Source organism: Hypomesus transpacificus, chromosome 15, assembly GCF_021917145.1.
Source record: "Hypomesus transpacificus isolate Combined female chromosome 15, fHypTra1, whole genome shotgun sequence".
Lineage (NCBI taxonomy): Eukaryota > Metazoa > Chordata > Actinopteri > Osmeriformes > Osmeridae > Hypomesus > Hypomesus transpacificus.
Genome location: NC_061074.1, coordinates 13,740,183 through 13,760,112, shown reverse-complemented (window position 1 = coordinate 13,760,112; position 19,930 = coordinate 13,740,183). Strand labels below are relative to the sequence as shown.

The 19,930-nt window shown below is 40.1% G+C and overlaps 3 protein-coding genes across 4 annotated transcripts; 1 reads left to right on the top strand and 2 right to left on the bottom strand.

Moving 5' to 3' along the window:
- Positions 1–3,414: 3,414 nt before the first annotated feature.
- Positions 3,415–12,992, bottom strand: wdr95 (WD40 repeat domain 95). The gene is made up of 30 exons (XM_047036159.1): positions 12,907–12,992; positions 12,008–12,263; positions 10,517–10,570; positions 10,334–10,417; positions 10,072–10,137; positions 9,624–9,854; positions 9,455–9,540; positions 9,271–9,363; positions 9,127–9,172; positions 8,977–9,023; positions 8,681–8,798; positions 8,456–8,525; positions 7,905–8,145; positions 7,635–7,740; positions 7,400–7,551; positions 7,124–7,226; positions 6,890–6,996; positions 6,730–6,809; positions 6,565–6,619; positions 6,448–6,493; positions 5,953–6,012; positions 5,342–5,504; positions 5,056–5,154; positions 4,909–4,967; positions 4,687–4,825; positions 4,542–4,581; positions 4,361–4,449; positions 4,030–4,214; positions 3,711–3,817; positions 3,415–3,619 (listed from the first exon to the last, which is right to left on the bottom strand). Exons 1-30 carry the CDS (start codon positions 12,972–12,974, stop codon positions 3,415–3,417), a joined length of 3,255 nt encoding a protein of 1,084 aa, XP_046892115.1. The 5' UTR covers positions 12,975–12,992.
- Positions 12,993–13,376: 384 nt separating this feature from the next.
- LOC124478095 (testis-expressed protein 26-like) lies at positions 13,377–15,679 on the bottom strand. Its single transcript, XM_047036231.1, has 8 exons — positions 15,588–15,679; positions 15,393–15,510; positions 15,002–15,086; positions 14,728–14,890; positions 14,360–14,516; positions 14,003–14,179; positions 13,753–13,914; positions 13,377–13,659 (listed from the first exon to the last, which is right to left on the bottom strand). Exons 2-8 carry the CDS (start codon positions 15,403–15,405, stop codon positions 13,535–13,537), a joined length of 882 nt encoding a protein of 293 aa, XP_046892187.1. The 5' UTR covers positions 15,406–15,510; positions 15,588–15,679; the 3' UTR covers positions 13,377–13,534.
- A 663-nt stretch (positions 15,680–16,342) lies between these two features.
- On the top strand, positions 16,343–18,961 carry LOC124478205 (high mobility group-T protein-like). Of its 2 annotated transcripts, none has more exons than XM_047036401.1 (5): positions 16,343–16,457; positions 17,595–17,748; positions 17,848–17,993; positions 18,094–18,268; positions 18,400–18,961. In XM_047036401.1, the coding sequence occupies exons 2-5, from the start codon at positions 17,602–17,604 to the stop codon at positions 18,517–18,519; spliced, it is 588 nt and encodes a 195-aa protein (XP_046892357.1). In that variant the 5' UTR covers positions 16,343–16,457; positions 17,595–17,601; the 3' UTR covers positions 18,520–18,961. The 2 variants fall into 2 exon arrangements, with proteins under 2 accessions (XP_046892357.1, XP_046892356.1); XM_047036400.1 differs by having other exon boundaries at positions 17,579–17,748.
- Positions 18,962–19,930: the final 969 nt, after the last annotated feature.

The following is a 19,930-nucleotide window of genomic DNA, read 5'->3' as shown; positions in this document are numbered from 1 at the left end:
GCTCAGCTGCCAAGTTCTGAATTCAAATCTAATTGAATAGCTCCATTTACAACTAAAAGCAATGTCACAGGGAGCTTCACCTAAACCAACCTAAAACCCTGGGATGGCCTAGACCTATTACCGAAGGATGTTATAAATGTTATTGTAGCCCTTGTACTTCATGTAGATGAGGCAGAGGCATGACACTGTTCCCTATGGAACACCTGCTTCGTTAACCTGAACTTCATCAAATAATACAATTGCTCTGCATCCATGAAAAATATGAAAATGTTCCATGTAAAATTTGATCCTGGCATTTTTCTCGTGTTTCTTTTCTCTCCTATCGCCAGTGTTATATTCCACCTGCATATAAATATGTTTTTTTAATCTCCTATTCCCAGAATTATGTTCTTCAAAATAATTTCTCTGAAGCACATCATCACCAAACAACATGGTAAACTGTTACTGTTATAGTTTTTATTACTAGTTGGAGACAACGGGGGACTGGCTGTTTTCATCCTTGTTCGTATAAGTATAACCTACTTTAGAGTTCTTTCCCCTGGAACAGATTTCATGTTCCAACTGAGGGGGGCTGTCGTTGTTTTGGTGTGTGGGGCTGCATCAAATACCCTTTTTGCTCTGTTAAATTGCTGCACTAGTCCACACTTGACCGGTGGGGATCTCATTCTATTTTGACTGTAACTGTTAGCTGCTCCTGGCATTCTCTAATCCCTGCTCTCCTCTCTGTCCCCCCCCCACACATTCCCTGTGGTGTGGGGGGTTTGAGCTGTCAGGACCTGCTTGGTCGTCGGTCTGCCAACGCTGAACCAGGTCGTCACCCGGAATCCAGTCTCCATGACGGCCAACAGCGAGTTTCCCGGTCCCATCCAACGTCTATAAAGCCGAACAATGGATTTTGGTGTTTCAAAACCCATTGACACTGTATGACTATGTTTAGCTTGTGTTCTGCTCCTCTCTCTTACCAACCGTCTCTGGAGGAGGGGATCCCTCTCTGAATTGCTCCTCCCAAGGTTTCTTCCATTTTTTCTCCCGGTGGGAGTTTTTCTGGGAGTTTTTCCTTGTCTTCCTTGAGGGTTTAGGTTGGTTGAGGGGCAGTTCTATGGGCGCATGTGAAGCCCTCTGTGACATGCTTGCGTGTAAAAAGGGCTATACAAATAAATTTGATTTGATTTGATTTGATTTGAATTTGAAACTACAATCATGAGATTAGATACCCCTGAGATATCTACAACCCTCCACCCTTTCCAGATGATACAGAATATACAATTGTTCAATTATATTTTACATAATGGGCTATTAACAGACAGCTATATTATCTTTACAAGTCTTTTGGTGTTTGGCAAGAACCACTTGTCTAAATATAGCCTTTTCTCAGACACAGCAGATCTGTCTCAGCCACAAATTGCAATGGAAACTATTGTTTTCAACGGATGTTGAATGAGGAATAATCCCCTGCTAAAACCTGATGGTAGGAAGTTACGTTTGTGCTGCATAACTGCCTGTTGAGAAGAAGCTGATGTGGAAATTAAGAAAGACAATGATCAACTAGACTAAGAAGTAAAATGATGCACTGTGGTGACTAATAACTCTGCAAGAGCACATTTGACCTGTCAAGATCATTTAAATGTTTCTATTTTCTTTTATTCCTTCCTTAGTCTTTAATCCATGCCTCATGCAAGAGGAAATGGTGAGGAGAGCCAGAGAGAGACAGAGAATGAGAGAGAAAGAGAGAGAGACATAGAGAGAGAGAATGAGAGAAAGAGAGAGAGACATAGAGAGAGAGAATGAGAGAAAGAGGGAAGAGAGGGGTAATCCTAAGAATGCCTAGAATACAGTATGTTTTGACCTCAAACTGGAGGAGCCCCATCTTGAGTTTCCTTTAAAACTGTAGGTGTTTTTCTCCATAATATATAAGCAAAGGTTCTCTTAATTGACTGGTAATGAAAGTACATTTAGTTTGGCAGTCACAAGAGATTTTAAGATATGCCCTTACTGCTTACAACCATTTATCCAATCCCCCAGACGTACTTGACAGAAATATCACTAATTGGCATCTGTCTCACAGAGCAATACAATGAAGCACTAAGTGACTGAAAAAGCTTTATAATAAACAACATTCTTCCCTTCAGAAAATGAGCACAGCAAGTAGACAAACATCAAGGAGGCTGAGTGGAGTGATTTGATGATCTCTCAATTTAAGAAAAAATATATTTCCTAATTAGTGTGTATTTTGGTACCCACACAGTAGTATTATATAATATACATATATATATATATATAATATATGTATTTTTTATCCTTTACAGGGTATGAAAAACTCTATATTAGTCAGCGCCCATTCAGTGTGATTTGAGCACATTCAGTAGGTAAGTCAGTGTGTTAGCAAATTTGTGGCTGGTTTCACGAGGCTTAAATAACTAGGGTTAAATACATCAAGAGCTTTGCAATTTTGCCTGCTTTGTATGCTTGTAGGACCATTTTTTCAATAAAAAATTGTATTAATTGAAGGGTAAAACATCTTCTCGCTTCAACGACAGTTGTTTCTGTGCATCCATATGGGCGGATTTAATGGATTTAAATAATCTATTAACAGGTAGATAACATTTCCCTCATATTTGTTATGAGACCTGATTTATTATTGAGGAGGAACAGCACCCCCAATTTTTTCTAAACTTCCGCTCTTTCCTCAAGCTCGATAATGATTGACAGTCGTTTCACAAAATGAGACAAGGAGGAGGACCTGCCATACTGAATACAATTGGCTGGAACAAGATTGCTGAAACATAATTGGCTGGAAAGTAGCCGGCCGCTGCAAAATTAGAAATTGACATTCCACTGGCACTGAGCTGTCTGTCTGTGTTCCTAACCAACTCTCAGAGGGCCTCATTAACATCCACAACCTGTTTATAGGATTATAGGGTTTATATGGACAAAACTGTATATATATATATATAAAAATAAAAAAAACATGTTTCTATATCCTTTTAATTGCTTCTTTTAAAATAATTCACCTGTCGTAAAAGCGAAGGGTGACAGCAGCACAACCCATGGTAAATATGTGATACCACATCCTCCTGTAATTGAATTGCTTTAACGTGACTGGCAGCTGCCCTTACTGCACTCTAGATGCTCCCACTGATGAGCAAGGCATGGAGCACTCGCTGTGTGATCGAAACTCAAGACATGAAGCAGAATACTCTTCACCCTAACCACGAGCCCACCAAGCTCAGTTCTGAGACAGAAAATCTCTAGTTGAGATGAGATCTTGACTACTGTAGGCTTCTATGAAAACAACATACAAAAGAAAAACTATGAACACAAATTTTGTAATATATCATGTCTTTACTTGAGATGTTATTACAGATTCACGTTTGAGGCATGTTGACTTCATGGTAATCCAGGTAATGTGAACATTCATGATTTGTCTTCGTGGACAGGCTGTGGAGGATCCGGGTCAATAGGGCTGGATATGAAAGGATCGATTCCAGCGAGAGAAAGATCAGGCCTCTCACAGGTGGCTGGAGCTGCTTTGATATCAAAGTACTTCAGGGTATGGTAAGCTTTGGGACCTCCATGGTTGGGTGGCTTGTTGGTGTGCTTAAATATTTCATGACGGAGTCTGACATGTAAGAGACAACAAACTGAGTATGCAGCAGGAATATGTTAGTTGTTTACTTTGACTCTTACGTGAACTGATCATCTTAACTCACCGTTTCCCCTGTTCTTCAGGGTAACTCCTGGTTTTAATCTCCTCCTCAATGTCTGTGTCACTGATGGTTACTGAAGGATATCTAAACTTGATGTGTGAGTCTGACTGCTAATGCATCTCAAGAGCAGGCCAGATCAACACAAAAAGCAGGGAGAGGGAGAGGGGAAAGAGAGAGAGAGACAGAGAGAGAGAGAGAGAGAGAGAGAGAGAGACAGAGAGAGAGAGAGATGATTTGAAAGAGAGAAATGAGCACTACAAAACCATAAAGATTTAACATGGGTGCATTGGCAGCAGGGATTAAATGTAAAATTCCATTTCACCTTTGGCTCTGCTGCAGTAATGTCATCTACAGCTGTGTTGGTGACATCCACCATGCTTTTCTCTCCATCCAGCAAGTGATGAACGGGCATGCTGAGGGGATCCAACAAGACCTCGTAGGGTACAGACGGATGTTTCCAGGAGGATAGGGTATGGAGACTCCAGTTCTCAGCTTGACCAAATGTTCCTTTGGAGGGAAACCATAATATAGGATGGGAACCGCCGAGGCCTGGGGCAGTACATCCTCCACAAAAACATTTCTGACTATTGTTCATTTTATGTGAATTAAGTAAGAAAAGTGGCAACTAAAGTAATGACCCCAACCAGCCCTACCTATGAACTGTCCATTGGAGCTCCACAGGCGGACAGTGCAGTCTACAGAGGAGGTAAGCACTACTTGATCACTGTCCACAATCTGCAAACTTAGGAAGATGCAAAGGCCAACCATTAACACACACAAAGTTTATCATGAGATACATGTGAAAGATCGTTCCTTGTTAATCCCTGAACATACCCAGTAATGCTGCTTGTATGAGCTCGCCAGTAGGTTTTAGCTGCTTAAACAAAGATGCTTGGAGAGATCAATATGCCATGAAAACTAAACACTTAAGAGTCATATTTGTTTCTTTTTCATCAAACCACTCCTAATAAACACAAACCTTTTTGGAGTGTATGTCCTGTGCCAAGTGCATATTTCTTGATGTCATAAACATAGACAAAACCTGCTTGGTCGGCTGCGTAGAGTGATGTGTCATCCTTTGTCACAGCTAGTTTGGTGATCTGATGCTGAGATTCGGACTGTAAGACAATGATACTGTGCTGTAATTACATGCCTAGCCACATATATACACCAAGAACAAGTGGCCTCTGATTAAACATACTGCTTCAAAGCTGGCCACAAATTTCCCACCGTTGAGCACATTCCAGAAATTAATGCAACCTTAAAAAAAAACAAAGGAAATTAATCATTAGATTCATGACTTAGCTCTACAACATATTTCATGAATTATGTGTTCCATATAACTGACCTTTGGACCCAGAGGAGACGAGGCAAGCTGCAGAGGAAAACCCCACATGCAGTGCTCGGGTCTGCAGAAACAGGATGCTGGGAACACTTGTATCCACTCCTTCAGAAAATAAACATTCAGATTGAATATAACTAGTCTTTTCAATCTTTCATGCGAACCCTATTGACCCTAGGGTTGATAACAAATTACTCTTTGTGTTCTTCTGACATAATGTCCATGAACGCCATCTTAATATTTCACTAGGAGCTTTAATGTGTCTGTATCCTCACAGGGCAGGATTTGCTACCTTGCAGGTCTTCATGGCGAGGTGGTGGAGGGTTTTTATAGCGACACTGAATGTGTCCAGACAACAGATTCCACACAATGATATCCCCATCATAACTGCTGGTGGCCAGGAGGGAAGGTGGACACTGGGCTATACACAGGATGTCCTCCTTGTGACCATTCTTCTGCGGACATCAGGGAACATCAACACATTACTCTATAATGAGAGACTGCGGGCGTGAATCATCAGCTGTAATGCATGTAATGTAAATGAATCATCAGCTGTAATGCAGCTGTTACTATCTGTATTTTTAGGTACTATCTATATTTTTAGGTACTATCTATATTTTTAGGTTAGATTGTAAATTATGGCTACTTATATTTTATTTTGTATTCCCCTTAGTATTAGCTAGACCCCCTTAGTATAAGCTAGACTTTGCTCCTTTTGTATAGTTAGTCCACATATTTAAGTTTCAATATTCCTATATGTTTAATGTATGCACCTCCCTGTCAAAGTAAATTCCTTGTTTGTGCAAACATTCATGGCGAATAAAATCCCTTCTGATTCTGATGTGGTTTGATTTCAGACAAAAAGCTTGCTTCTGTAAAAATGGTGTTTAGTCGTGTTCTCACCAGGTCATCCTGCCATGAGGGCAGAGGACTCTGGACATGATGGGAGTCTTCAGGAGTTTCCTGTAACATTAACATAGAGACTGGTAAAACTGCTGTAATTTCACATGATGAGATGCATGATTGCATGTTCCGTACTTCTGAGGTACTAGGAAACTACAAGATATACCGGTACATAGTGACACACTGGGTGAAGTACGGAATTACATTACTGCTCTATAGAAATGTTTATTGATAATCCTTTGAACAGCCTTTATGAATGTTCCAAGGAGACTGTCAAAATACTACACTATATACCACTGAGAAACTACATTTGAGGTTAAAACTCTCTTTCCTGAAGCTGCGAACCCAAGAACGAGAACAAGTGTAAAAAAATGATTGCACATGGTAACCAGGGAAACCCAATAAAATACTGAATAAAACTGTATGTATGAAATCAAATTTAGAACTAAATCTGTTATCAAAGACATTTCTTATTCAGATCACATTCATACTTACAGAGTAAATGTCAATTTTCCGGTGCCAACCGACAGACATCACATACCTTGAAAGAATTGGATATTTAACAAAGGATATTTACTACAGACAGATTACACATCGCACATGGTTACATACGTGTTTCTGTAGACTGTCAGATAGCTGCAGTCACACACCTCTCTGGATTCACCATCTAACAGATACAAAATGTCATTCCTTTTAATGTAAGTAAACTAACAAACATGACACATCTCTGTGATGCCTTATATTTTATTAGTTCATTCATATATTATATTAACACACCTTTCTTCAGTATCTTTAAACACTGGCCATTGTTGAAGTTCCAGATCTTTAGACAGCCATCTCTTCCCCCTGTGACCAGTCTGTAAGGGAGATGACACGGTATCCATCAGCTGGCTGGCACATGCAATACTGCACCACTAAGATCAGTTCCCCCACAGACCTCCTTCCTCTGTGGTCAAAGGTCATGCATGTGATGGCAGACTGTCCATGAGCTTCACCAAACTCAAAAACTTGATCTCCTGTATCAAAGTCCCAGACCTTCACAACCTAGAGTCAAATAATCAAAACATGGCGTGATGATTGATAATAGGATTCATGTATGACATCATGTTTGTGGCAGCAGCAGCAGCCTCTGCACTGCCAGGATGTGATCTTGTGAAAGAGTTTGACTCACAGAACCCTCGGTGCAGCTGACCACCTGACGGAACTCCTGGCTGTAACCACAGCACAACACCGGCTCCTTGTGGGACATGACCACATGATTCTGGGGCTGAGGCCTGAAATTAGAGACAAATAATTCAAATAAAACTGAAAAGACCCTCACTATCCTTGACTGAATCCAGGTTTAATCTGGTTTGGTTTAATCCATCATAAAATAGTTTCCTGCCCTAGCTTCTCTTTGCATTTTAAAACAACCCCCCAGGTGTTGGAGCGAGATGAAGGCACCAACCTCGTCTTGAGTAAGAGCAGTGCTAAAGAGTCAGCACAGATGTAGAGGCATTTTACTGAAGGAGAGTAGAGGCATGCAGACATGTCTCCACGTATCTGACTTGCTTTTGGATGAGCAGTGAACAGACAGCACTGATCCTGAATATCCCAGATCTGAAGCAAAAAACTGTTATAATCCTTCTGTTATTTTGGTGAGTAAATAAGTGTTGATTGGGTGGACGATGAGAGGATGTTACCTTGGCAACATTGTCCATGGAGACGGAGAGGATGCGGTTTTCCTCTGACACGATGCAGAGGTAGAAAATGGGGGCAGAGTGGCCCTTAAGGATGCCAGTAGGTTTCCTGTCAGAGGGGTTTGGTATGGGGTAATTGTGTGTTGTTAGAATACCGACAGATGACCTTTATACCAACGTCAGACATCCACAGCTCTTAAGCCTTCCACAGGCTGTCTCCACTCCAACAGTGAAGTTTACTGTTAAAAGAAAGTTGATTTCTTTGTTACTCACCCAGGAACATAAGGGTTCCACATGCGTAGGAGTCTATCCATCCCACCTGTCACCAGGAGGTTGTGCTTCTTAGAGAGGTCAAAGGTCTTTACTCCTTTGTAGATTGTAAAGACGGTCTGGTCACCTGCTGCCCTAGGCTGGGGAGTGCAGTTCCCGAGTACCTTCTTGGCCTTACCTTCCCGGCACATCTCTCTGATCTCCCTCATCTGCCGCTCAATGTTAGTTGACGGGAGCACACAGCCTTTTAGTGGGGGACAGAAATTGAATTACTTTTCATGTACCAGCACTTACACAACTTCTACCAGATGAGTCATCCGCCTCCTCTGTCTCTATTTTATCAGACTGATACAAATGTATGATACATTGGCACTTCAAATAGAATACAAATGTGCTGTTATTAATTTATGTTTTATCTTTATAGCGCTAACTCTCCATCATAAGCCAAGATTGATGTTGTTAAAAAGCATTTAGGACTACATTCTGTTGACAGGTTATATGTTAAATGTTAAACATACTCTTGCAGTACAGCTTAGTATAAACATGGACATTACCTATGACAAGAGCAGAGCCTTCATGGTTGGAGGTGGACACAACAGCACGAATATTTTGAAAGTATTTAACCTAAAATGCAAAAGAAACATTTAGTGAATAGCACATTCAGTGTGGAAATAAATTACACATTGTCCAAAAGGTTAATTTGGGACTCAATTTGGGTGGAATAAAAAACTAAACATTGAGCGGCAAAAATACATATTTGGGTGGGAGCTAAATATTACCTTTGTCACCCAGTCTTCATGGACTTTCCAGCAAATATAAGTCACATTTGGATGAAGAACAGCGATGTCTAATCCAATGTTGGGCACATTTTCAATCTTTGGTAACTTCTTCCACATTCTGTTAATAAATGATTCTACCAAGTTGTTGTGAAGGTATAAAGCAGTGTTGAGCTGCCATGACAACATGGCTGCATTTCTATATTCCACACACCAGTAGCCAGTATTACCCTATTAGTTTGATCAGAAGTGTCTGATTGCTAAGCCATGCATATAAAATAAATTGAGAGTGTATTTACCTCAGTGTCTCACCAACAGACTTGATTAATATAATATTCACACAACCCTGGATGACAGACAAAACAACATTTCATAATTAGCCAAGTCTTATTCCATAAAAAATTCCTGTCTATTAATTGCATCTGTAGTCAATCAGAGAGACGTGCTACCTGGGCATCTCCATACAGAATACAACACTCATCAGGGCCAGTGTAGCTGTGAACAAAGAAGAAATGACCAGAGTCATTTCACTGGAGACTGCATGGAAGATGGCCTCTCGGACATGTGACCATCAGTTTGTGCTGGAGACTCACCAATAGTCTAGACTCAGTGGCACGGTCTCCAGTGCACTAATCTGGCAATAAGGCTCCAGAGAAGAGAGCTCATATAATTGGATCTCTCTGTCCCTGAGGGGCAGGAGAGAGAGACATGACTATCTATCATGAATCAACATTATGTGAGTTAAGGTTTGACAATTATTTATAGTGACATGATTACCCAGTTCCGATGATTACTTTGTTGTACTGCATCATTGTGATCAAATCCGTTGCCCACTTTGGTTTCCTATTTAGTGGTCTTTCATGCTGCAGTAAAAACATTATAAATCTGTATCTACTAAAACATGACAAAATCTAATATAGACCATTTTATTAGTGACCAAACATACAAACACAGTCTTGCTCTTCTTCAGTTGCAACTCAGAAGTCCAATAGTACACAGCCCCATCCTCCCTCAAAGTAATGACAGTGCCATCTGGGGTGCAGTGGACCTTGAGAATGGGTTCTCCATGGCACAGGGCCTTGATGGTGGCAGGCAGAGTGAAGGCTACCTGTTTGGTGCGTGTCACAGACTCCTCCTTCTCTGTGTACTCCAGCTGCATGTACGTGCAGAACTCATCCTGCATGCACAAGACGGCACAAGTAAGACAATGACGACCAGCTGGGACTCCAGGTGCATTGCCTTGTGACCTCAGAAAAGCTATTACCACAGCAAAAACATCTCACATATTATAGCTGTATTATTTTCTGAAGTGCAGAAACATGGGGAGGAGACACAGCACAGGCAATTATTACTCTATTGAAAGCAAAAAGGGGAAGAAATGAATTTAATCTCACCCAGACTATCTTCCCCTGGCCTGAATAATCGATCTTCATGAATAGCTCTTGAATCTGTGCATTGTTCTGTGACATTTAAAGAACATTCAAAGAAAGTAGAACTCATTATCATTTGATCAAGTGTAAAACACAATGAACCATGTTTAAAGTTCAGTACAGATATACAGAACAGGAAAGATTATAAAGAGGGAAAGAGAGAGCAAGAGAAAAATGTGAAAGGTCTGTTTTTAAAATGTATGCTTTTCAGTTAAATTACTCTTACTATGTCATGTAACCCTAAACACTTCTTCACAATTAGTCCAAAATTGATCGTATCAAGTGATCTCAAGCCATCCATTTCAAACTCCTGTGAATGAGAAGGTGTCATCATACATATGCCCCATAATATTAGAATCTACTTAAAATCTACTAAAAATAAATAGCAAAGACTAATGGAGTATCTTACCTCAAAAGCCATTTTCAGTTTTAACAGATCTTCAAGGGAAACCCTCTGTTCAATCTTTAAGGAAAGCATTTAAAACGTTACAAAGGAAAACACATTAAATTAAAATCACTATTAATAGGGAATTAAAATATATCTGATCTCAAAGACAAATAGTTTTTTTTTAAGTGTTCCCTCTGAAAAATGCACAGAATACAGAGTTGACAACCAAAATGAGAGACACATCCAACTGCTCCTTTGAAATTCACACAACACATGCAAGAATCAACTTACCAGCCAGTTAATAAACTTTGACCGCTAAAAATACAAAGCAAGGTAGGAGAGACTGAGAGAGGGCAAACACAGCCACCATTTTCATTAACAAGACATATCAGTGGGGTGATCTGTGATAAAGCCACTTGGAATGATGGGACCCCCATGTCAGCACCTAGAGAAGCAGACTCCTGGGATATGACACACCATGCTCTGTGTTAATGGTTCTGCTTCTGACACAGTCTCCTAGCAACAGGATCTTCATCCTCAGAGACTCTTAGATCTATCATTAATAAATAACTGGAATAAACAGCCCAACTCCTCTAGAATGCAATCATAGAGATAGCTCACCCTCTACCTCCCCTGGTCTTATGAGTTAATTGTGTAATCAAGCAATGGTCTCTGATTAAGAGCAAGGTCTTAGAGCCCTCAAGTCACATCCATGGACTTCTGATTGAACATGTTGAAAGCGCATTGCCAGATTATGTATGAGGGAAATCTGAAAATAACAAACCATGTCTAATTATCAAGAATGTAAGTTGGCAGTCAAACACAGGAATGATGGCACAGAGTGGCAAAGGACAGAACGAAAGAGAGAGAACATTATCAACACCAACTGGTCTCCAAATCTATTTATTGGTTATCCTTCAGTTCTTGCTGTCATGTTCATTGGCTATCCGACGGACAGCAGCTAGGGGCATCTACTGGATGCTGGGCATCTTGTCTCTGTATCATCAACTGAAACAGAGCATTGTTCTGATTACACAACCACAGCTTGGATGGGAATAGATAATGGAGTAGATAGTAGATTGTACATATTCACCAAAACCAATTAACTTAATAGAACTGGGGTTAGGTATTCCTGGCTGCAGCCGCATCCCCTGGTCATTCGAGTGAAATACACTACTCTGTCTTGTGAGAAGGTTAATAGCCATAATTTGTTTCACTGGGGAATCCTTTTAAGCAGATGGTTTAGTAATTGTGTTTGTGTTGGTATGGCCTCAAACACCGCCATCAGTTCATAGCTAATTTGCTGCCCTTTAAGCCAATGAATAAATTGATTCTCAGCTTGATTGAAAATGTCATTTCTGGCACATCCTTAGTTCCCCTTAGGTGGATCTGCTGCCTTAGCTTTCAGTCCATAGGGAATGTAAGATGAATCAAGAAACAAGACACGACTGACACTCTACTGACACCTTGAGGTCTTATATGTGTATGTATGCCACTCTTTTTTTACAGTACCTTGAGTTTGCAGAGGCTGTGATATGGACCAGCTCTGTAGGGTAGGCGACCATTGTTGTGGGCATCATCACCCAGGGTAACAGAGTGCCGTCTGTTACCCTGTTTCAGCAGTTCTCTTACAAGCCACAGAGGTTGTCGCCTACGGCCCTCTGAGTAACCCATGAGGTCTGCACCAGGGGCCACGCTCTCCCCCTGTGACTCCTGCACTGAGGTCTTAACCTTCTTCTCCCCTATGCCCCATAGTTCAGTTATGATGCTGGAGAAAGGACAAAAGGTTCTGTAGTGTCCACACATTTGTTGTTCTTACAGAGTTCTAATGTGATACGGCTGTGGTAGCATGGGTACAATACTTGTTTTCTGGATCAGAGGCCTTTAGAAGGCCTGACATTTTGACTGTTCTGAATAAGTAACACATATCAGTGGTAGTTTATGGTTGTGCACAACTTCACTGTGAGGGTTAGCACTTGGCTTAATACTGCAAGGCAATGATGCAACAAACTTGCTGTAGCAATTACATTCGTTTACCCAAATGGTTGAAAGGAGGTAAACATAACAGCACTTCAATTTAGTAACGCTGGGGAAATCGGATTATATGTGGTCCAATTAATTAAGCTTCCAATTTGATGTGGTAAATGTCCACTGCTGCCACCAGTCCCATGACAACTGTAAACAGTCTCTGACTGAGCCCCATTTGAGGAAAACAATGAAACGTGGGGGAGAAAAGAAACGTAATACCCTCTAGTCTAAACCCTTGTTCCATGCTGAGATTAAAGTTCATATGGACCATGACGCCCAAGCAAAGAATAATTACACAATAACCCTGCATAAAACAGCTATGCTAGCTTGTTAAATGCAACAAGACCACAGTAGCTCATGACAAACCAATCAATGAAAATTACCTTGGTACATTTTGAGTTTCCAATTTGCCAGCAGCCGAGGATGGACGAGCTTCCTTGGACAGCGGCATTTCTTCAACAAAGTCCCAATCTCCCAAGGTGAAGCTGTAAAATGTAGACTGAGAACGCTTGTTCTTCTGACAGTCCTGCCCACAGAGCATGCTCTCATATTACCTGAAACTCTAGTATTACACCTGGATGGGTTGGGACGCTTCGGTAACCAACGAGGCCACGACAACAATCACAACTAGATACAATGAACAATGGCATGTTACACTCTGTACGTGTATATTCTTATCAGATTTTGACTTGTAAATCACAAAAACAAAAGTTTCTAATACATTTACATTAGAAGCTTGACAGAGAACCCATCTCTCTTTGAACAAACGTTCTTTTTTGTAAGAAAAGTGAAACATTAAAACCATGAAATGACATTGTTGTAGTATTGATTAATGACAAATAAGAACATAGGTAGCTTTGCATTAGATCAAGTGACTTTATTATCAATAACAACACTGTTATTGTCTGACACTACATCCACACTCCAGATCCGTCACACACTACATCAACACTCCAGATCCAGTGAGACTCTTATTGACTTGAGAGGGTCTGTGGTTGACAGTTACTGCATCTACAAGGGACCAGGCCAGCAAGACAACCTTTCTGGTTTGGATAATTTCGGGGGGATATTTGTCACTTTTTTCACCTGGCTAGAAGGGGTTCCTTTGCTCAGGAACGTTTGGACAACCTCCTTATCTGTCAAGAAATCAAATTACATTTACAGTCAGAGAAGAGTTTTATAAAAATAGCTTTAGTGTGTTCCACAGCATATTGTGTATATTACACTACCTCTCTCAGGTACAAGTTTGTAAAACTTCTGGAGATCCTGGGGTTGGAGAGCCCCAAGCACAGTGGTGACATCTGTGGTTTTCCCTCCAAAGTGTCTGTCATAGGTGGTCAACTGTGCTGCATTTTCCTGATTGCAGATATGACTATGAACAACAGTCGGAACTGCAACACAAAATACAGACCTTCACAGAGAGTCTTTATGACTAATTGCACAGCTGAGAGGTTATTTTAACAGTTATTCTAGTGTTACCTATGCCCTTCGGTGCCACTTCATGTAGAGCATTGCAGCCATATCGGGACATATTGCCTTGAAGTGCAGATTTTTGTCTAGGCTCCTGGTAATTGTGCCTCATCTCAGTCTGAATAGAATAAGGAGCCTGCTGTTTGCAGCTCAGGGGAGCAAGAATGGTTTGGTTCCTATGATATCCTGTAAGAAACGTCCCAAGAGAATCAAAACTTAACATTTTTAAGAGCAAGGAGTTAGGGAATATGTTGCTCATCAATACAATTTTTTTATTTAACATTTTGCAATTTTGATACTCACTATTTTCAATTCTGTTCATAATAGTGATAGACCATATTGTTGCATTCTTGGTTATAGCTTTACCTTGAGGGACACCCAGGAAGTCTGTCCTGTAGGTGGAGCGATACTGAGCTGTCAAGGTATTACGGAGTTCCTCCTCAGAGGGAGGGTTCTTCCACTGAGATTGGCCATCTGCAGCCAATTGTTTCGATCCCTTGGGCAGCCTCCACACCATAAAAGACTTGAAGGTGCACGATTAGACATTAATTAACGCTAAAATACTTTAATCAAGAGCTTCTTTACAATTCTTTTCACTAAGAGCAATCTTCTGTGTGATGGTATGGAATCTTGTTCATAATGAAGGAAAACATAAGAGGGGAAGGAAACTGTCCTCTACCAACCTGGCTATGCTGTAGACTGCCCTCTACCTATCTAGTTAACTACCTACGTACCTGGCTAGGATGAGGGTTATTTCTCCTGTTTCCAGAGGAAGAGCCCGTACGAATGCAGTCTGGTTTACATACTGGCTTCCAGTGGAAGTCCTGATTGTACACAGTTGAGCCCACAGGACCACATAACGAATAAGGGTTTCTGAAGGCTTTTGTTGTTGTAGGGCTAAAAGAAATACATCTGCATTACTGTATAACATAGGCTACAATGAGACAAAGATTCACCTAAAAATATAAAAATGTAATTAATGTGAAATGTTCATTTAGTTTATCGTACCGTATAACTTGAGTTGATGAATTGGGGCGGTAAATAAAATCTCTTTTCTGAGATGTCTCATAGGGATCCCACCACGGCTTCTCATCTCCAAAATCAAACAATTTATTCTACCAGTTAATAAAATGATCATCCCGGAATACTTTAAAAAAATTATAACACAAAGAATCGCCTAACTAGTGTGAACATGAGCCAAATAGTGGCCTAATAGTGGAAGCCAAGTGTGCAAAACCAATGTTTAGACCTGCAAGGATTTAGTCGTCCTAATCGACACTCAAGCGGAGTAGGCCTAAACCATCCCTGTTTTGGTCTATACATTGTTTGGCCAGCAAACCATATTAATATGTAATTCTCCTTATTCTGAGATGTGATGAAATACCACAAGGATACTCACCTACGGCTGGCATTTTTGTCAAGGCTCACACTCGTTGGTTGCCAAATTGATTTAGGGCCACAAGTCCCAAATGCAACCATGTCTTCGTTAATTCCTTCTACATTTGTGCATATCCTACCTGTTTAAGTCACACACGTGTCCAGGTTAAATGAATTTAGGCAGTCATTGGGTTATTTATTATGTAGAAAACTGTACCTAGTCAGTCGTGATTACATCAAACAGAAAAATGTTGCTTCTGGAGTTTGCATCGTAACGCGATGAATGCCCCGACCTGGGACAGGGTTCTTGAAATGTGTTGTTGTTATGGGAGACGTACACAAACTGAGTGATGATTGATGCTCACCAGGGGGGAAGTGACGCATGAAAGATTCAAGATTAGATGGCCTGAAGCCTGGCTGGCTAGTGGCTAGTTGGCTACTTCAAACCAGGGCCATTGAGAGAAAGATATATATCATCTCTCTGTCTAGCATATGCCTCAAACGACGTGGGCATCTACTACGATTATTGTAGTCACTTGTGACTAACATTGTAACTCTGAGGACATGTAGTTGTTTAACATAATGCTGTAATGTTGACAAACCCCACCCACATGGGCAAATTGATTTTAGGGGGCACCGGGCACGGATCTTTTTATTCGTTCGTTCATAGTCGAAAAGGCATATCGCATTGTAAAGTTTTACACACAAACCCCAAACAAACAAAAAAACTGATTCAATCAATGTCGATTTGTTTATTAACGTGTTTTATGTTTATTCAATCCAACTCAAGTTTTGCACCAGAAGACAAATAGATTTCTGAAAGACGACCAATCATTCAGCATTCTTAATGATTGGTTCTACTGGCGTCCTCATGGACTTTAGTAAATTGGCCAATAACATTAGATTCAGAGTTGGCGGTAGCCAATGGGATGCAGAGTGTCCTGAAACGCTAAACCCACACATTTCCCTCTGCAGGAAAAGACCGCGCATTGATTGAGTTTTCTCGTGTTCCATTGTCTCACAGTACGTAGCGTCAGGGATAACTAGCTAGTGTAGCTAACTATCTAGCTAGGCTATATATCTGAGGGTGAGTATTTACATCACAGCACCCGATCACGTTATACATATTGTTGGGATTGTGCATTTGCAATTGAATTGGATGCACTTGCATTAACAAAAATAGATACGTGTAGTACGTTCTGAATATAAATTATTGGGGCAGATAACGTTAGCTAGACTGTAGCGCAGTGCACCGGGCCCAACAGAGATAACAAAGAGTAGCTAGCTAGTTAGCTAATGTTAGCTTAGGTGCAAAACAGACGCGCATACTGCAATATGGTCTGTATTGTCTTCAGTTAGCTATGGTGTGGACCTGTGGTTGATGTCCTTACATTCTACACCGGAATTTGTTATGGTTTACTAAATACCCATGCTAAGACACGTTTGCGTATCCATCTTGCTAGCTCTAGTCTGGACCATATTGATTTCAGTCAACTCAATAACAATAGCACAAGCTATGTAGGTCAACATTCTTACGATTATAAACAACACCTTAAAAATAACGTTAGAATCAAATATAGCACAGTGTCACCTTCATTTTTTAACAATCAGCGAGATGATGACTGTTTGTTAATTGTGTAGTATTAGCAACGCATGAGAAGTTGCCCGGATAGTTTAAATAGCCTAGCTGTTCTGAACAAAGCAAAGAAGCCATTATTTTCCTGGTCACACTAGCTAGGCTGAATGCTATGCTAAAAGCACAGAACCCGATTGAATGTGATGTAGAATGTAACCTGTCATTGCACAATCTAACAGACATCGATTTAATTAGCATACTTACTACGTTTTAGATGAATTAACGCAACATTTAGCCTTAGATATATTTGTTTATCCTAACATGACTCACCTTTTTATTCTCATTGTCTCGAATGGGATCCAAGGACATTTACCAATATATATTAAATCGATCAACAGTCAACTTCAGCCATTAGACTCCATCGATGAATAGTATTTCGCGATCATTTGTCTACGGACATTTATTAAAAATACAAATTTATAAAAAAATTGCTTCTGAGGTTAGGTCTACCTTGTCGTGTCTATGACAATGCATTTACTAATAGATACAACATGTTCAGCTTTTGAAGATATGCATAACTTGTGTTAAAAAAGTGTATATATTCATATGTATTTAAAATGCTTATTTAAAAGGTATGTCTAAATGCAGAACCAATATGGGGAAGGACCCTAGGAAACCAAGAGGTAAAATGTCCTCCTATGCTTATTTTGTGCAAACCTGTCGTGAGGAGCACAAGAAGAAGCATCCAGAAGCCAGTGTTAACTTTGCAGAGTTCTCAAAGAAGTGTTCCGAGAGATGGAGGGTAGGTAAACAACATTAGATCCCACAAAGGGTTTCTAGAATTGCATCATGGAAAGCAGAACTGTTACTCATACACTTTGTGTTTTACATTTGTATTTAGCCCTTGACCCCGAAAGAGAAAGGCAAATTTGAAGATATGGCAAAGCTAGACAAGGTTCGTTATGAGAAGGAAATGAAAAACTACATTCCACCGAAGGGGCAGAAGAAGAAGAGGTTCAAGGATCCCAATGCCCCCAAAAGACCTCCGTATGTATTCACTTCAGAATGTTCTCATAATTGCTCAATTATAAATAATTTGCTAATGTTAATAGTTATCCATTAAAATATACATGTTTTTGTTCTCCAGGTCTGCATTCTTCATCTTCTGTGCGGATTTCCGCCCCAAAGTGAAGATCGAGACTCCAGGGTTGTCAATTGGAGACACTGCTAAGAGGCTGGGAGATATGTGGAACAGCTCCACAGCTGAGGAGAAGCAGCCATATGAGAAAAAGGCCGCCAAACTGAAGGAGAAATATGACAAGGTGAGCATGGTTCAGTATGAATATGGTGCAATTGAAACTGTAAAGGCCTTTTGTTATGTTACAATACATTAGCATTCAGTCTTGTTATTCGAAAGGACCTTCAATGGGCACTGACGTTGGTGTTTTCGCAGGATATAATTGCCTACCGTACAAAGGGTAAGGTAGACTCTGGGCCATCTGCTGCAGCTGAGGATGAAGACGACGAGGATGAGGAAGAGGATGATGACGACGATGATGATGATGATGAGTAATTTGGTCTGCAAACAGAGCCTGGATTCTTGTTTATGCCATTTATCCTTATTATAAACAATACACCATCTTGAAACAAACCCAGACTGAACAAGAAGGCGGTGTATATTTAATGTTTTTAAGATGTACAGTGTTATCCACCTGTTTTCTAAAGTTAACACTACATATCATAAGTTTTACATTTCTAGTGGTAGTTCCTTATCTCTTTGCCTATTCTCTTTCAATCTAGGAAAATTATAAACCAGTATGAGAGTAGTGATGTAGGCGTGCAACTCAAAAATCTGATTTTGGGGTTTGTAGTGTATATTCCTGTATTTGTTTTGAAAAATATGTTTTCCTACGTGTTGTCACAATGTCTTTACATTGTTCTTTGAATACCACTCTAATAACATGCAGCTGTTGACATTCAAATGTCCTCAATAAAGATCTTTTTTTTTTCAGAAATGTCAGTGTGTGAATATTAATATAATTTCTTATTATAAGATGGTAATTTGAGTTTGTTGAATTACGTCTGATTAGTTCCAAAAAAATAACACACAAACTTACAGAAAGGATGTTTTATATTCAAGGCCAATACCATTACTACACAATTGTAATTGAAATATAGGGTGTGTGCGTATTAGAAGCTAATGACCAAAACAAATTTGAGCTTGAGTAAACATTGAAAATGTGACCCACAGTTTGAAACACCACATAATGATTAAGTGAGAGATGAAAAAAAGTAGATGTATGCTGACACTCGCTCACAAGCACAGCAATTTTGTGTTCATGTCCTATTTTGCTCAGGTGTTGCCCGCACAACAAATTATTTAATGAATTAAATGATGCTGTGACAAATCATGAACAAATTCAAAGAAGGCAGTGCATTTGACAAGGACATAAAATGCCCCTTTTGTGAGCTGCCTGTATAGAGGTCTTTTGTATTCTTGGCTGTGATCAGGAATAGCCTTCATTGTAACAGGAGACTGACTTTGGCCAAATAGACTGTCTTTGGCCACATTCACCTCACTTTAAGGAGGATCATATTTCTATTCATTTCTCTTTTCCCACCAAACATGCCCTTTGCCTACAAAGAAAATCTCAGTTGTAAAGGTGCTGTAATTTATACAACTCAACGGCAGTCTTTTTCAAAGAATCTGGTGTAACACATGTATTCGTCCTCATTATGAAGACTGAATACGGTAAAATACCATTATTACATAAGTATGAAGATTTGTGACAAATATATTATGTCTGTGGTAGAACTGAGCTGCATTAGTGACAATTTCAGTGAATGATCCTCCAATAACTTGAGTCCTGCAATTTTATTTGAATAGTTTTGTTAGATAAGATAGATTATTTAAACGAGAGAGAGAAATAGGGAGACCAAGAGAGCACAAACGAGAAACGTGTCAACCCCAAACCCTGTGCTTC

Bases quoted from the DNA above. Each gene is read 5' to 3' on its own strand.
- wdr95 (XM_047036159.1), bottom strand. From the start codon at position 12,974: ATGCCGCTGTCCAAGGAAGCTCGTCCATCCTCGGCTGCTGGCAAATTG. The intron at 6,810-6,889 runs GTCTGTGGGGGA...TCTCCCTTACAG, and splicing joins TTTGACCACAGAGGAAGGAG to ACTGGTCACAGGGGGAAGAG. The intron at 6,013-6,447 runs GTAAGTATGAAT...TTAATGTTACAG, and splicing joins GGAAAATTGACATTTACTCT to GAAACTCCTGAAGACTCCCA.
- LOC124478095 (XM_047036231.1), bottom strand. The intron at 14,517-14,727 runs GTACGTAGGTAG...TGCACCTTCAAG, and splicing joins ATAACCCTCATCCTAGCCAG to TCTTTTATGGTGTGGAGGCT. The intron at 13,660-13,752 runs GTAGTGTAATAT...ATTTCTTGACAG, and splicing joins CAAACTTGTACCTGAGAGAG to ATAAGGAGGTTGTCCAAACG.
- LOC124478205 (XM_047036400.1), top strand. From the start codon at position 17,581: ATGTCTAAATGCAGAACCAATATGGGGAAGGACCCTAGGAAACCAAGA. The intron at 17,749-17,847 runs GTAGGTAAACAA...ATTTGTATTTAG, and splicing joins AGTGTTCCGAGAGATGGAGG to CCCTTGACCCCGAAAGAGAA. The intron at 17,994-18,093 runs GTATGTATTCAC...TTTGTTCTCCAG, and splicing joins AATGCCCCCAAAAGACCTCC to GTCTGCATTCTTCATCTTCT.